We start from the raw sequence: 16,426 nt of genomic DNA, 5'->3' as shown, positions 1-16,426 counted from the left end.
TTGGATATTGCTCGAGTTGAACTCAATCTATTCCAATATTGTACAACTTGTTTCTTAAGAGACAAAAAAATAGATGATGTGAAGAAATTGTAAGGCAAAGTGTTCTTGGGTATGGATACAGTGCAGAACCATTAACACTTGGTTCTGGACTGCATCCATAAATATATTCACTGTTGGAACAATAGACTAGTATCTTGATATTCTATTTTATTGTACAGCTGTACTTACTGCCTCTGAGCACTGACCTTCAGCTTAATCCATCTCAGCATGATTTGACCATGATGACAGAAGCCACAAGAGTGACCTCATATCAGCTTTATCTACACTCTCAAGTTACTACCTCGGACAACAACATGGGTAGGTTGCAACATAGCATGGTTTAATCATAGTCTTTTAGAACTCTTGGACAGAGATTAGACATAAATTTTGTCTTTTGGTAATTCTGGGAAAAAGGATGGTATGGTGACTTAGATTTTTTTTTTAATATCATTTTTATTGTGCAAAAATGATAAAATGATTATTTAGTGAACCAAAGTGCAAGCACAGATGTAATTTACTTGTAGTTTGTATCGAGGGGACTTAAAGTAGACTTAAAGACTGAAAGTACTAGGTAATTTTGCTTTTACGCCTCACCAATATCCTCTACCTGCACTGACATGAATAAGGGACTGTCGGGAGCCTCCAACAGACAGATACCACCTCCAGCAAGGATGTTTACTTCAAATATCTTCAGAAAGGGAACAAATGATTATAAATTATTACACTATTTGCCGGTGTTTGTACAGGTATATCTTTAATGGCATTAATACAGCCTTCTGCTTTGACATGGCTTATTTCTCTCTCTCTTTCTCTCTCTCCATTTCCCTCTCTCCTCTTTATTTCTTTCCCTCTTTCATCCTTTACTTTTCACCAGTTTCCTTAAATCTTTTCTCCTCTTTTATTTTTTTGGTGATATTTTAATGCCTTTTATTAAAGTGTTTTGATGTTTTTTCCGCTGTTAATTTCAATTATTACATTGTCGTTTTTGTTTTTTTGTTTTGTACTTTTTATTACTTTTAATGCGTATTATGCTTATATGTTAGTTTTATATTGTTCTTACCTTTGCTTGTGAGCTTTGATGATATTCATTATTTATATTTACGTGTACTACATTTTTATCCTGTTCAGGACCATGATGTAAAACAGATTTTGTATCTACAATGTATATCTGATTCTTGTTATCCTGTATAAATATATTTCAATAAAAAAAAAAAAAATTCTGCAAAAATGTCTGGACTTAAAATCAAAGTACTTGGCAGTCATGGTAGGAGCTTTTAAACAATTTTCTACCTACTGTACATGCATAGCAATGGATGTAAAATGGAAGTTATTGAATGCAATATCCGGTTACTTGCATTTTAATTCTTGTTGATTTGTTAGGGACCATCTCTGAGCTGAGGTGCCACCTGTCAAAGCTACGACTAGCTACATCTCGCCTTGCTAGGAAACAAACCAACTTCCTGGCTGCACAGAAGATACTCCTGGAACAGCTAGACTTCATAGCTCCGGACGGAGTGAACTCACAGGTCAGTTCATAAAAGATCTTAATGTTTCCCTCTAGAATTGTTATCTGATGTTCATCCAATAAATATCTACCCTTCATACAATTTATTTTTTTCCTACTGATCAAATTTCCACTTGATTAATGTAGCAAAGCTTAAAGCCATATTTGTGTATTGTCTTCCCTTTTAAATGTAAATGTAGCTTATTGAAATATATATCTATTACAAGAGCATGGGAAAATTCTATTATCAGAGACAATCTTATTTCTTGCTGGGTAATTTGTTATCTAGCATTTTGTTGTATTTATTGCTTCATTCAGAATCTAGACAAGAAGTTGATGAACCTTGAGATCCATGCTAAGAAGCCTTCCCAGCCTCTCCTGACGGCCCTCTCTACCATCGACCCTCAGATCGTCACATCTCTGGATGTCCTACGCACAGAGCGAGAGTGCTCTAAGCTCTTGCACTACATGGGCAACCAGATAGAGTCCTGGGCACAGCTGTCCAAGACCGTTGTCCACTATGCTACCCTTGCAGCAAACTCTAAGTATGTCCTTCTCCCTTCCGATGTGTCCGATATGACTGACCTCTGTGCTAGGTCTCTGCTGAGCATGGTCAAGTGGATGACCGCTGACTACAGGACAGCCCTGCCATACCTGAAGCAGTGCCATAGGCTTGACCTGAGTGATGTCCCTGAGCTGAGCTGTAGCCTGGGTATGCTCTTGGATATGGAGAAACATGGAGCCTTGCAGGGACATGGGCTAGCAGCTTATGGTGTCAGAGAAGCAGATGTAACAAACTGTGAGCTCCTTGTAGAATTCCTACTATATTCCCATATGTACCTACACTTGTTTTTCTTTATAAATCGTAACTGATTTCTTTGTAGGATCATCAATCATTTTATAGATCATCATCTTTAATATGGGGGTCGTATTGAGTCATCGTGTCATACACAAGCAGTGTCCACTTGGATAATGACATCTCTTCTTTATACATATAGTGATAGGACAGAGCCCAGCAGTGAGTGACACAGATGCCGTATGTGGAAGACTCCTCCATCTTGGCATCATGCAGTCACCCAGTCTGCCTAAAGCATGGTCCTCTCTCGCCTCCTGGTGCTACCGATGGGGACGCAAGGCTGTAGATATGGCAAGGTAAACAGCATTCACTAAAGCGTAATGGTTAAGAGGGAGACTGATCAACAAACCACAGGCAGGAAGTTTAGACATTGAGAAAAACAGGGGCACAAAGAATAAATAATAATAATAATAGGCATTTATGTTGCGCCATCTATCTAGACAATGATATTCCGAGGCGCACGTGAAAAGTAGAAAGAATGAGAGAGTTTGGATGAGTGTCATAGTGCCAAGTACCGGTATTATTTAAAAAGAAGGGTACTAATCAGTAGAGACCCAATGGATTATCCAGTAAAAGATTAAAAGATTTAAGATTAAATGTTCTTGATGTTTTTGTTTTCTTACACCAATGTACATTTATTAACACATTTATTTGCATGTTTATGAAACTGAGTGGAATCCAAGAAATGTAAGTTTTATAATATGTCGGATGTGACACGTCCCAGGTAAGACAAAAGAACTTGTTGGTATTGGGGAGAATGTTAAGCTCATATGAAATAATTTTTTTTGAATCTTCTGATATGATTTTTGGACCCCAAATTGTATTGTTCATATATTTCATATAATTTAATTGATTAGAGGCATCTTTCATGGACAAAAGTGTTTTAATGCTTGTTTTTGAATAATGCCTTGTATTTTATATTAATTTAAAGCCCCACTGCAATACTTATAGCTACTTGCACCCTCTATATACCAAACAATGCCTAATCGGTGACCATTGGTTCCCCATGATCCTCTGTTTCTTATGTTAATTGAGAGCTGATTTGATGAGATAACCACCTGTCAGTGACCATGCAGGGTGGTCTTAATCCCTCCTGTAAACTAGTACAGATATGCTTTAAGATAGTCATATGGATGTTTTGACCAGAGAACCAATATTGTTTCTTTCAGTGAGGACAAAGGAGTGGTTCTAACAGAGGGTGAGAAGGCTACTGTCCTTACTGTGCTACCAGCTGAAATCACTAATGCTGATACTGATGAGATCTTGAGAGTTCTAAGTCAGGCCCACTGCACCATCAGCAGTATGCAGGAGGAAGACATAGTTGAACAAGGACAGGTAAGGGTGATCTGACGCTAGCTCTGTTACCATTTTCTCTGAATTATACTGTCGAGAGGTTTGGGTTAGGGTTACAATCAGTAATTGTTATGTTTACTTTAGGACTAGGATCAGGGTCCATGGTTAAAATTAGGAAAATGACTAGAGTAAGAGACTGATAAGATCTTGAGACTTTTAAATCAGGCTCACTGCACCATTAGCAGTATGCAGGAGGAAAATAAAGTTGAACAAGGACAGGTAAGGGTGTTTCAACATTTGGTCTGGCATAGTTTATGTAAATCTAGTTGTAGAATGATTAATATATTACAATTTTTATGACCACCTTCCTCACTCCTTTCGAAATTGAATAGTGAACTCATTTCACATTGTAAGAATTATGCCATTCTAATGTAATTTGCAACATGCACGATGTCATCTTCTACGAGCAACGTCGATCTGGTGCTGCTCAGTGGCTGCTGGGCTCACGATCAATTGGGCAAAAAGAATTTCCATTTTCGGTTTAATAAAATTTGGAGTGGACTTAAAAAGATTATTATTATTATTGCATCTTCTTTGTCATCTTCAGTTTGGTTTATTCTAATTCTAACCTTGTCTTCTCAACAGGCTCACTACCATGATGGTTCAGAGACCACAAGACTGCTGCTGACATCGGTGTGCCCGTCACTGGCTGACATGGATCCCTCTGTCATGGAGCACCTCCTAGATGTATGGGGAGCCGTGTGTAGAAGGATCTTCTCTCACTATCGTCTCTCTGTCTGGAGCTACTTCACATTTCTCAAGCTCAATGGAGGGGTAAGGAGTTGATTTTCATTCATTATTATTATTATTATTTATTCGGCAAAAACAAAGATAATAATTGAATACAAAACAAGAGTACATTTGGAAAAGAGTCACATGGATTCATGTGGGAGAGATATGATTTTGAAAACAATGATTTTGGAATGCTGCAACTAGGAAGTTATAAGCACTTGCAAAATATTTGTTGTCTTCTGTCACCTATAGTGCATGAGAGTCTGCCAGTTCATGAAGTTACAGGTTTTATTGTGTAAATTTTTTAAACACAGAGCTCAAAATGAAATGCTGATATTATTATGAAACTCTTCATCCTGTTCTTCATTCAGTCATGTAATCAATAAAGCTGGACTGAGCTTGAAATTGACTTCAGATGTATAGCTCATGTGCACGAGGCTTTTCTAGAGAAGGAAGCATTATTTCTTGTGGTAGTTGGAAATCATGTAACAAGTTCCTGTAGATTTGTACCACTGTACCTTCTCTCATCCATTAATGTTTTTTTGTCTGCACTTTATATACTCTGACCATCGAAATAGAATGCCCTTGATGGTAGGGACAGCCCTATAGCCCAGCTCAACACCAGCAGCAACAATGCCAAGACTGAATTGAACCTGAACAACAGCAGTGCAGGAGGAGGAGGAAGGAGTGGAGGACACGGAACTGAGAGTGAGAGCATCGTAGGGTTTGGTAGACAGGAAGATAACAACATCACTGCCACTCTGCGCCTGCTGAGACTCCTGGTCAAGTATGCCTCTGAGCTCAGGGATGTCTTGGAAGAAGGATTCGCTACCACACCTACAGGACCATGGAAAAGTAAGCTCAGCTCCTTGTGCTTTCAGGATGTCCTAAGATTCACGTTTCAAGCAGAGTTGTTTTTTAAAGTGTGGGAAGTCCATCCTTTCATTGCATAACTTCAGTGTTCCTATTATTCGATAGCAATTTCAAATGGAATTAAATGGTTGGCAAATATGAATATGTCTTACTAATTCCTAAATAGTGGGGATTATATGTGTTATTTTAGAGACATCTCTTAATATTTTATATTTCCTTTAGGCATCAGAGTCAAAGTAATGTAAACAATACATTGCACAACAACTCATCTTGTTATCCACGTTAAAGGTGATTTTCCACCTGTTGCCATCTGAACAGTTCAAGAGCCCTTCCACTACGCTTGTTTATATATCATCCTGTGTCACCAACTTGTTTTATATCACATTTGTTGCCTTTGTTAGGTATCATCCCACAGCTGTTCTCTCGCTTGAACCACCCAGAGGCCTATGTCCGTCAGAGTATCTCTGATCTTCTGTGTCGTATCGCTAAGGACGCGCCTCACCTCATAGTCTACCAGGCTGTTGTAGGATGCCCTGATACTGGCACTGCAGAGGTGGAAAACCAGATTGGTGAGACATCCACCTTTCCAAGAAATATGTCTGTTGACATCAATAAGCCATTACATTTATGTCAGTTGCATGTGTGCATTCGTGTGCTCACTGCTTAAAAATTATGTTTGTCCCAGTTTGCCCAGAGGCCTATGTACACTGACCATTTTTGTTCATTTTTTTATTTCATTTCTAAAGCTCTAATTATTTTCTCATCAGCCTGATTAATAGCTTACAGAACAAGTTACAAAACAATTATAAATAAGAAGTGATGAATAAAAGGTATCTCTAAAATTAAACAACAGATTGATGGGGATTGATTGATTTTAAAATATGACACAGTTATCGACAATCATTAACTCCCAATCTTGTTTACAGCCCAGCCGAGTTCAATCACCAACTTCCTAACCAGCCCTCAGGTAGCCTCATCCCTCCAGGACAGCCTGCTGTCGCCCTCCCTGCAGGGCGGCACAGACAGCCAGCAAGGAGAGGAGCAGGATGGTGAGGGGGTACAGGAGGAGGAAGGGGAAGAAGAGGAGCAGAAGCAGCATGATCACTCAATGCATCTGCTTGAGGATTGCTTGAGGGCCCTGGTGTCTACGCTGTCCCAGCATGATGCTAACCTGGTGTCTCAGGTGGAGGTGCTTGTTCAGGAACTGAGACGGATAACACTGCTGTGGGAGGAGGTGTGGATTGGGACTCTCACACAGATACAATCAGATGTTACAAGGTTTGTCTCATATACTTATCTCCTACTTTACTTTTTCAGCCATTATCGATCCACTGCAGGATGAAGGCCTCAGCATGTTGTCTCCAAATGTCTCCAAACTCTGTTTAGTGCTTGTTGGTGCCAATTAACCTTTCCCTAGTACTGTTGCTGCTCATACATTAGATATTAAAATTTCTTAATCCTGTAGCAGTTTTATCTTTTTATATCATGATAGCTGTGTGATCTGAGGGCCATTTCCCCCATTTTAATCCATTTTTTGTCCCATTTGTCCATGTGCCCTAGATTTTTCCTAAACGCTATATTTTCTGCAAGTTTCACCGTTGTACAAAACAAGCTGATATTCATTGTGGGGATAAACATTACTGTTTTGAACTGGCTAATGATGTTCTTATTCCTAATGACTTTGTTTTACCCTCAGACGGCTGGAGAAACTTGAAGAAGAAGCTAAGAGGGTTTCCAGGAATGAGAGTCTAGAGCATAGACAGAAGAGAGCTTTAATGATGAAGAAACACCAGGCCATCATGAAACCAGTGAGTACTATACCTAAAAGATTAATTCTGATGACTTTGTAAAAACTAGAAAGAATAGAAGTATAAGGGAAACAGTTTGTAGAGATGTTTAGCAGAATGAGAGGCACATAGTCTGAAGAAATACTATGGCATATGTTGTAAATTGTAACTAAAGTTTTCATGCATAGCTTCTTCAAAAAATGTACAATTTGAATGCTGTCTTTCAAAATAATTTCCTTAAAGTAGTCACCCGAAGAAAATTCACGACAACTGATAATTATGGACAAATCATAAATGAATGGAAAGATTTTCTCTTGAAAAACACGATCAATTTGCTGAAAAATCATATAGATATTTATGGAAAGGCATAACATGCTTTGTGGCCACCTGTGTCTCACATGTGATGTCACAAATCTTGATGCTCTACGGAGGACTGCTGAAGGCAGAAAATCTGGATTAACATTTTTGAGAGAAGATTACTGCAGGCCCATAACATATTTTGAAGAGGGAAGGTATTAAATTTGATCAGTGAGCCTTCCTCTTTGCAACGATATCATGCATTTCTTTTAGAGCTAATCAAAGTTGTATCGCAATCTAATCATTCTCTGTATGTTGTGTAGATTGTGTTCACATTGGAGCAGTTGCATGGGATCACCAACAAGCCAGCAGACACACCCAATGAGAGAGCATTCCAAGAGGCCTTCAAGGATCAGCTGGAGTGTGCTATCAAGTCACTCAAGTATCCTGACAACCCTGAACAGCCTCAACAATCATGGGCTCCTTTCAAACAGGTAAAGAGAACCACAATGCTGTTTGTACATCCGTGCAATCATCTGTCATAGTTTGCTTTTCTCATTATCATTATTGTTATCACTAACAATGTATTTTTCACTGTCATAATCACTGTCATGAAAATCATTATTGACATATCCATCAGAACGTTAGTTTGTTTTACCTGACTGCTAAGAAGGCATGTGTATGCTTGTAAATAAGCAACTAAGGGACCGACCACTTAAGTCCTCTCCGAGGGACTTGGTAATGAGGATTAATGCCTTACCAGTGCTCAAAGTAATTCAAATTAATATTCATATGTTAAAGTTTGGCCAACCTTCACTGTGTACAGTATATGAGTGTTATATCTGTTAGAATGTATATGTCTGATCCATGATGTATTAAGTCACGAAAGTTTAGAGCGCAACAAATTTTCATCAAGATATCATAGGCAATGAACAGGGGGAGGAGCCCCTTTTTGTGAAAAATATCCTCTTCAGTTGAGTAGAACCAGTGTACATTTCTGTAAATACTTGCTTTATGTCATATCAAGTTGTTTATTCTTTGATATTCATACAATTCTGGCTAAATTCAATCTGGCTTCCCTACCTATAACAGCTTGGTCACATGCTTCAACAGCGTTCCAATCGTCGGTCCACGTTCTTACTTCAGATGAGTGAGATCAGTCCCAAGCTGGCCAAGATGAAGTCCACTGCCATTCCTCTTCCTGGCCATGTCGGCCATACCAATCAGGTATGTACACTAACATGTGGCTTGTCTATAACTGTCCTGTTGATGTATGTGTGAGGTATCTTCCCCAAGACTTAATTGTACAACTTTACATTTGAATTGCAGTATTCTATGGAAATCGGAAAATGTTTGCAATGTGCAGTGTGTTTCCTAGAAGATGTTTTATGACCGGGTAGTGATAAGACAAGGAATTGAAATAGAGTGTTTGACTCTAAAGTTCATCTTTTAGACATGTTTGAAAATTGAGTGGCACAGAAAACATCCTCAGGGCACTACTTGACGCACAGTATTACTTAACAGTGATTCTGTATAATATTGTACGTTTGAACCAAAGTCAAGTATTAAATATCCATTACAAAGTCTTATCTGATATTGAGAGTCATGTGTTCTGAGGTTATTATTAAAATATTTTGTTGTTTTTATCAGGATCTCAGGTAAAATAGAAATGGGAACAAGTTTACATTCACTTTGATACTGTAGCATATAGAGTGATAATTGTGATTCATGTAAGTGCAATATTGTTGTATTCTGTCTTACAGGTTGTGCACATAGAATCCTTCATCAATACAGTGAACATCCTTCCTACCAAGACCAAACCTAAGAAGCTTGTATTCCTGGGGTCTGATGGTAAGAAGTACACCTACCTGTTCAAGGGTCTGGAAGACCTTCACCTGGATGAGAGGATCATGCAGTTCTTGTCCATCGTCAACTGTATGTTTGCCAGGAACAAAAGGTAAATGACAAAGTTCAGTTTACTGTGATGGGTTTGCTGGGTGTTGTAAAATCAATGAAGCAGTCTGTGAAATGATATGAGATTAATCATGCTTTTGATGATTTCACTAAGTACAAGAGTCACATGCTGCTCTTTTTTTGCCATGTTGAATTTTTTTATTTTGTTTGAGTCTTAGAGATTATATTTGTAAACACATAAATTCGTGCCAGAAGGTAAATTGAAATTATGCAACACTATCTAGTGCCATATCTTCTTGATTTGTGTTAAATCACATGCATAACAATTATTTTAGTTACATGGGGTTGCAATTGTTTAGCAGTATCAGTACTTTGAATTTCTCTATCCCAACCAATCTGTGGGGTCATTGCAGAATTGAAGGTTGATGCCATCAATGTTTTTTTACTTCCTACACTCTACAGACAAGATGCACCCCTGTTCCATGCCTGCCACTACTCTGTGACGCCTCTTGGACCACGATCTGGTCTTATTTCATGGGTTGATGGAGCTTCAGCTCTGTTTAGCCTCTACAAGAGATGGCAACAGAGGGAGGCTGTGGCTGCAGCTGCTGCTTCTAAGGTTATCTTCACTTTATTTCTAGAAATTATCGTCATTACACATCATACATTCTTGCAGTTCTTCTTAAATTAATCAACATTGATCATTTTAACGTTTTCTTTGGAAAAAAGAGTGTGGGATCTGGGAGTAGATGGCATAAGAGGGAAAGGAAGACTGAACATTTTATGGAAAGATGTGAGAAAGTAAGGTTGGCCTAAATGAGGAGGATGCTCGAGACAAGAAGAAGTGAAGGGAGGGTATGTCATCGTGATGCAAAAGTTAGTATCCCCTCGTAAGAGGGAAAAATGCTGACTTCAATAAATGATGGGGATTATGATGATACATGAAAATGCATGGTAGTATTTCTCAAACAGCAGTGGAGTCAGTTTGTCACTACCACTTGATTACCATGATCTACCTTTCTTGGTGAAGATGTATGAATGTGTCTTGCATAATATTTATGATTGTTACTTTGTGTGTAGGTTGGAGATAATAGCAACCCTCCTCCAGTGGCCAAACCTAGTGAGATCTTCTACAACAAAGTGACAAAGGCTCTCAAAGAAGAGGTAAGCACTCTTTCAAACTAGTTCTGTGTTTATCTCCTACCAGTCACATGGTCCATGGTTCTTCACATGCCGTGGCCCTGTTTCATAAAACTGGTTATCATTAACAAGTTCCAATAACTGTTATAAGCTATTGATATTGTAGCATTTGATTGACTGAGAGCAAATATGTCATAGAAATTTAATGTTTGTCATTGATGGAGAGTTTTGTGAAACAGGGCCCATCGATAGTGTTTATGCTACATTTGCCTCTCTTGACGCAAGTGCAAGCAGTGGCAAGGAAAACCTTGTAGCGGGTTAATGTCTTTGCTCGTCAATGCATGTTTCTAAAGGGGATAATGTTGAGTCGTTGAAAGAATTTCAGAATCAAAGTAAAAGACAATGATGTGTATATTAACTGCAATATGGCGTTATCCTACGTATCGTTTAAAGCCCCACTGCACTAGTTTGGCCAAGAGGGATTAGACCTTCCTGCATGGTCATCGACAGGTGGTTATCTCATCAAATAAGCTCTCAATTAACATAAGATATAAGGGATCATGGGGGACCAATGGTCACCGATTAAGCATTGTTTGCTATATAGAGGATGCAAGTAGCTATAAGTAGTACAGTGGGGCTTTAAAAGAAAAACAGAAGACAGCAGTGTATAGAGTGTTATATATTTAACTATGTAATACAATTTTACTAAACAATTCACATTTCATGTTGGGCTATAGACCTACTTCTGATGAAATGTGCTTTATGTTTGTGTTGTCAGGGTCTGTCCAGCCAAACCCCTCGTAAGGACTGGCCACTGAGCATGATGAGGAAGGTCCTACAAGATCTGATGGCTGACACACCAGACTATCTGCTAGCAAAGTAAGTATGAAAGGAAAACGCAGAGAGAGGGAGGGAGGCAGGGAGGGAGATAAATAGATACATATATATAGATAGAGAAAGAGAAAGAAAGAAAGAGAGAGGGAGAGAAAAAGAGATTAAGAGAGAAAAAAAAGGACAGAGAGATGAAGTGCCAGAGAGATGAGGAGAAAGATGGAGAAAAGCAAGTATTGTGAGAGGGGACATTGAAATAGAGCACAAGAAATAGATTGATATTAAGAAAGAGAATGAAAACCAAATACCCAATTAAAACAAAGATGCAGTGGCAAAATGTAAAAATGTGAAAGGATATTTAGAAATTTACCCTACCCTCCTTTTACATATATCAAATAAAATGTGATTTTTTTCATCACCTCTGTTCACAGGGAGCTGTGGTGTAGCAGTGGCAGTGCATCTGAATGGTGGCATCTGACACAAGCGTTTGGTCGATCTACAGCTGTCATGTCTATGATCGGTTACATCATTGGTCTGGGCGACAGACATTTGGACAATGTACTGGTCAATTTTGTGACTGGTGAGGTAAGAGATGAACCTGTTATTATCTAGATTGGACCAAATGCTTCACACTTTTCTGTATTTTCATCAGGTTGGCTTTATGTGTAATTAAAACCTATCATCTGCATCTGTGTACTATGACGTGTACAATTGTTATCATCAAGCATTTTTAATTTGAAGTCCCCTTGAGATCCACTGACATGTCAGGCTCGTCACCAAATTGACATGGTCCTAATATACTTTCACTTGGTGTTACCATTTGAAAAACTTATTTAAACCATAATGAGGAAAGAGTTAATCACTGAAGTACACCTGTGCACGTTCTTGAATGTCTGTACATAAGACTTTTAATACAGACATGTATACTTTAATTGTTATAATATATCGCGCTCACAAAAGTTGTCTGTAGGCTTTTAATCTTTGTCAGTGATTACATGTATCATATTTCTGAGAGTTTGAAACAAAAGCAAGTGTTTTGTTTTCTTACCTCTTCACCAGGTTGTTCACATTGACTACAATGTGTGCTTTGAGAAAGGGAAGAACCTGCGAGTTCCAGAGAGAGTGCCTTTCAGGATGACTCAGAATGTCCAAGCTGCATTGGGAATCACTGGAGTTGAGGTAAGAAAGGGCCCTCAACTCGTAGAAATATATATACATGCCTCTTTTTAGTTGCTTGTATCTCGTTGCTGGTTTTTCCACACAAGCATATTTAATGAGTCAGTATGATATCATCGTCATCAGGACAAGTGAAATAAATTCAAAAGTATTTTGGTATACCTAGGTATTTTGGTATACCTAGGTGTCCCAAGAAAAAAGAAGCTATATTATTATTGATTATATAAAGCCTACTATTTCCTCCATTTGATCATCGTATTTGCAGTAATTTCACATTGATTATAAGGCTAGGGTCTTATCCCAAGAATTTGTAATGCGTGTGGTGGACTTGTCCATTTTCTAAGCCTTTGTGTTATTGAATTGCAAATTCACCTATTTCCATGTCACTGCTAGGAAAGGGTGAGCTATCAAGTATGTTGAAAGGTCTTTTAGGAACTGATTGCAAACCATGATATATTATTTGTTGAATTAAATGCCTTCATATAAAAAAAAAATGACAAACACTTATTATTTGCTTGAATTATAGGGTAACTTCCGTCAATCGTCAGAGGAAGTTCTGAAGATCATGCGCAAAGGTCGCGAGACCCTCCTGAACCTGCTAGAAGCCTTTGTGTATGACCCCCTGGTAGACTGGACCACAGGGAATGATCGAGGGTTCGCTGGAGGGATCTACGGGGGTGGTCAGGTCAACCCTGCTGCTCCTGAGATGGGACTCAACAAGAAGGAGGTGGAGGTGGAGATCACAAGGAGTCTCTTCCAGTCTAGGGTGTTTGAGATGAGAGAGGCTTGGACTCAGAATCAGTGAGTCTCTTTTTAAAGCCCCACTGCACTACTTAAAGCTACTTGCGCCCTCTATATAGCAAACAATGCCTAATCAGTGCCTGTTGGTCCCCCATGATCTCCCTTTTCATATGTTAATTGAGAGCTGAGTTGATGAGATAACCACCTGCCAGTGACCTTGCAGGGAGGTCTAGTCCCCCCTGGCCAAACTAGTATAGACGGGCTTTAAAATTGGGAAATTGATCAAGTAGTGATTGTTTAAAGCTGACACCCCATGTTAAAGCGCTGCTCAATTTCTAATTTTGAACAGTTTGATAGTGCGAAAACATTTGACATACTTGATGCACAATATTATTTTTTAACTATTATCGGACATGGATATGAACATTCATGCAGTAGTGAATACAATTTTCAGCAATTATTTGGTTGTAGTGTTAAATATATTAAAACAACTATGATTTAAACATCCACAGTCCAGGTTCAGACTGTCAAGCTTAAATCTTCATAAAACTTTTATTATATTGAATCAACATCCAGTTTTTGATAAATTTTCCAAACTGCAATGAAAACTATAAATATGCTTACTGTGACATAAATTGTCAACAGAATCTGAATAATGACATCGATCTAGTTATCTATTCTGAGGCGCACAGGGAGATTATTACCCTGGCTTTAGCCCGGCCGCCATTACGGCGCTCTAGCATTTCAAGGAATTAATTCCTGCCAGGTACCCATTTACATCACCTGGGTTGAGTGTCTTGCCAAATGACATTAGTGCAATGCAATGGCTTTTTGACTTGTGACAGGAGCACCAATACATACAATTTGAATGATTTTATTTTGGTGTAGAGAGGACATGTTGGACGCCATGGTGAAGCTAGAGGAACATCTTGATACTCTCCTTGAAGATGTTGAAGAGAAGAGAGAGATGGAGAATGAGGGTAAGAGGTTTGAACAACACCTACAGGAATCCCAGACAGCACTCCGAGATAAGGACCATTCACTGCATACACTCAATGAAAGGTGAGGCAAAAACTGGTTATTGTTCATGAAAATGGACTCCAGTGATTCAGCAAAGAATAACTGCATGTATATCTTTGGAAAACTTATGTATGAAACTCCATAGAAATGCAATTATGATGATAAATTAGTTAATTGTACAATAAAGAGAATTCTATCTGATTATTTAACATCACAAAGAAAGAATAGTCATGCTGTTTGGCTGATTCACAATGTGGTTGTCTCATATAATGTCTTATTTCACAAATTGACAATGTACAACTAATGATTAAATGCACTCAAACCCTTAGTATACAGTTGAAAGGAAAGACAGCAATGAAGACTCCAATTTGATTTAAATTTAAGTGCCACTTAATTCCCAAATCACTGGCATAAAAGAGCATCCGTTTTATGCTTGTAGTCTTCATAGTATGTGTTTGTGGGGCTAATAATCTTCAAGTTTGGAAGCGCTTAGTGATTGTAACAAGCGCTTTATGAAAACTGAGTATTGTTATTATTATTATTATTGTTTCTCAAGGTATCGTGACCACAGACAGCTTCTGGAAGCTAGAGATAACGCGGTGAAATCAGTAGAGGCTCAGCTCCAAGACTTGTACAACCATCACATCCAGCACAAGATAGCTCTAGAAGCCATCCAAGATCTAGCAGCACTCAGTCAACAGGTTGAGCAGCCACTTGATGTGGGTAAGTTCTTGGTCATCGATTGGTTACCGCTTTGTTCTGTCTGCCAGAAGAGCGTAATGGATGCAACGACAGCAGACATACCGTTCTAGAAGTATGCATTGTTACGATCTGACTTTTCTTTGACCCCATCTCCTTAACATGCTTCCATCTGTACATAGGTTATAACTTCCATATCTAATTTTAAATCCTTGCTTTCCAAACAACAACATTTTAACATTTTGACCAGGATTTATTTAGTTCATGACCTCCTGCCACACAAATACAGACAGAGGGGATGGACATTGAAATTGAATGATGTTGACATTTAATGATATACTTATACATGTATATGTTGTCTTTATCTGGTAATGGGAGTGTCAAGTACTCTACTCGAGTCTCTGAATTTGCTGTGTCTGAATGTACACCAGTTTGTATGCTGTTTCATTTGTTTATGATTTTTTTTAAACCAAAGGAGCACCAAGCTATGTGCCTGCTGTGGGTTTCTTGCAGAATGCTGGGCAAGCACAAATCATTCAACAGGTAGTGTACTGTTTATTGTTTAACTCTTGGTAGGAATGCTGTTACATAAGTACAAAATATGTGATTACTACAAGATCAGTGCAGGAGAAATGTCCTCATTACCCCAGTTTGCCATATCAATTGTCTTAAGCAGTGATGTTATGTTTGTAGTGATTTGTGTTACGGCCACCTCTGGCTGCAGATTTACAACTGACAATGGATCCCTTGATGAACAAATGCAATGATGTGTTTTAGAACTGACACTGTTTACTCTCTTGCTCTTTAACACCCTATTTTATACTGAATTTATTGAGCAGTTTCCTTTTAGTGGAGCAATGTATTGTCACAAACTTGGTTCTGATTATGTCAATTTAGGGATCATAGTTATAGAAGTATCACATGTTTATATATCTTTTTTTTGTATTCACAGTGTGAACAAGCTGAGAGTGAGATGGAGAAGGTACTAAAGCAGAGAAGAGAGCTAGTGGTATCATGTGTGGAGATCCTCAAAGCATACTATAGCATGGTCACTCTGGTAAGTAGCAAGTCTATGGTGGTGGTGGTGGTGGTGGTGGTGGTGAGAGGAGGAGGAGGATGATGGTGATGGTGGTGTCAACAGTGATGAGGATTATGATCAATGAAAGTACACTTATGGTGATGATGTTTGGTATAGTGATGTTAATGACTGGAATTTGTATGATTGAATCGATGATGAAACAGATGATATTGGTAGAAATATTGCTTAGCGTAGTAATAAAAATGACATTTTCAGTCTGTGTGTACTCTGTACTTGGTATATTTATGTGTGTACATGTATGTTGGATTTTATCACTCGTTTGATCTTGTTCTTTCCAGTTCCCTCCAAATTTCTATGAGATGACTCGTACGTTTGTATGGCATCATTGGCTTCAGCAGCTATTGCAGTCCTTCACATCAGACATG

General features: G+C 38.5%; 1 protein-coding gene across 2 annotated transcripts in view; it reads left to right on the top strand.

The window, feature by feature from the left end:
* The window catches only part of LOC583702 (serine/threonine-protein kinase SMG1), a 63,027-nt gene that overhangs the window by 25,680 nt on the left and 20,921 nt on the right, over positions 1-16,426 (top strand). For both annotated transcript variants that reach the window (XM_030983984.1, XM_030983983.1), the window contains exons 32-55: positions 219-357; positions 1,420-1,565; positions 1,862-2,342; positions 2,542-2,695; positions 3,569-3,734; positions 4,338-4,526; positions 5,063-5,339; positions 5,759-5,926; positions 6,284-6,635; positions 7,054-7,165; positions 7,765-7,935; positions 8,534-8,668; positions 9,205-9,398; positions 9,818-9,974; positions 10,436-10,519; positions 11,274-11,374; positions 11,758-11,911; positions 12,386-12,505; positions 13,029-13,303; positions 14,132-14,305; positions 14,820-14,986; positions 15,438-15,505; positions 15,915-16,019; positions 16,340-16,425. In XM_030983984.1, coding sequence (XP_030839844.1) covers positions 219-357; positions 1,420-1,565; positions 1,862-2,342; positions 2,542-2,695; positions 3,569-3,734; positions 4,338-4,526; positions 5,063-5,339; positions 5,759-5,926; positions 6,284-6,635; positions 7,054-7,165; positions 7,765-7,935; positions 8,534-8,668; positions 9,205-9,398; positions 9,818-9,974; positions 10,436-10,519; positions 11,274-11,374; positions 11,758-11,911; positions 12,386-12,505; positions 13,029-13,303; positions 14,132-14,305; positions 14,820-14,986; positions 15,438-15,505; positions 15,915-16,019; positions 16,340-16,425 — 4,175 coding nt within the window. The remainder of the gene's footprint in view (positions 1-218; positions 358-1,419; positions 1,566-1,861; positions 2,343-2,541; positions 2,696-3,568; positions 3,735-4,337; positions 4,527-5,062; positions 5,340-5,758; positions 5,927-6,283; positions 6,636-7,053; positions 7,166-7,764; positions 7,936-8,533; positions 8,669-9,204; positions 9,399-9,817; positions 9,975-10,435; positions 10,520-11,273; positions 11,375-11,757; positions 11,912-12,385; positions 12,506-13,028; positions 13,304-14,131; positions 14,306-14,819; positions 14,987-15,437; positions 15,506-15,914; positions 16,020-16,339; position 16,426) is intronic.

Source organism: Strongylocentrotus purpuratus, unplaced genomic scaffold, assembly GCF_000002235.5.
Source record: "Strongylocentrotus purpuratus isolate Spur 01 unplaced genomic scaffold, Spur_5.0 spur5_scaffold_14, whole genome shotgun sequence".
Classification (NCBI taxonomy): domain Eukaryota; kingdom Metazoa; phylum Echinodermata; class Echinoidea; order Camarodonta; family Strongylocentrotidae; genus Strongylocentrotus; species Strongylocentrotus purpuratus.
This window is presented reverse-complemented; position numbering and strand designations above follow the sequence as displayed.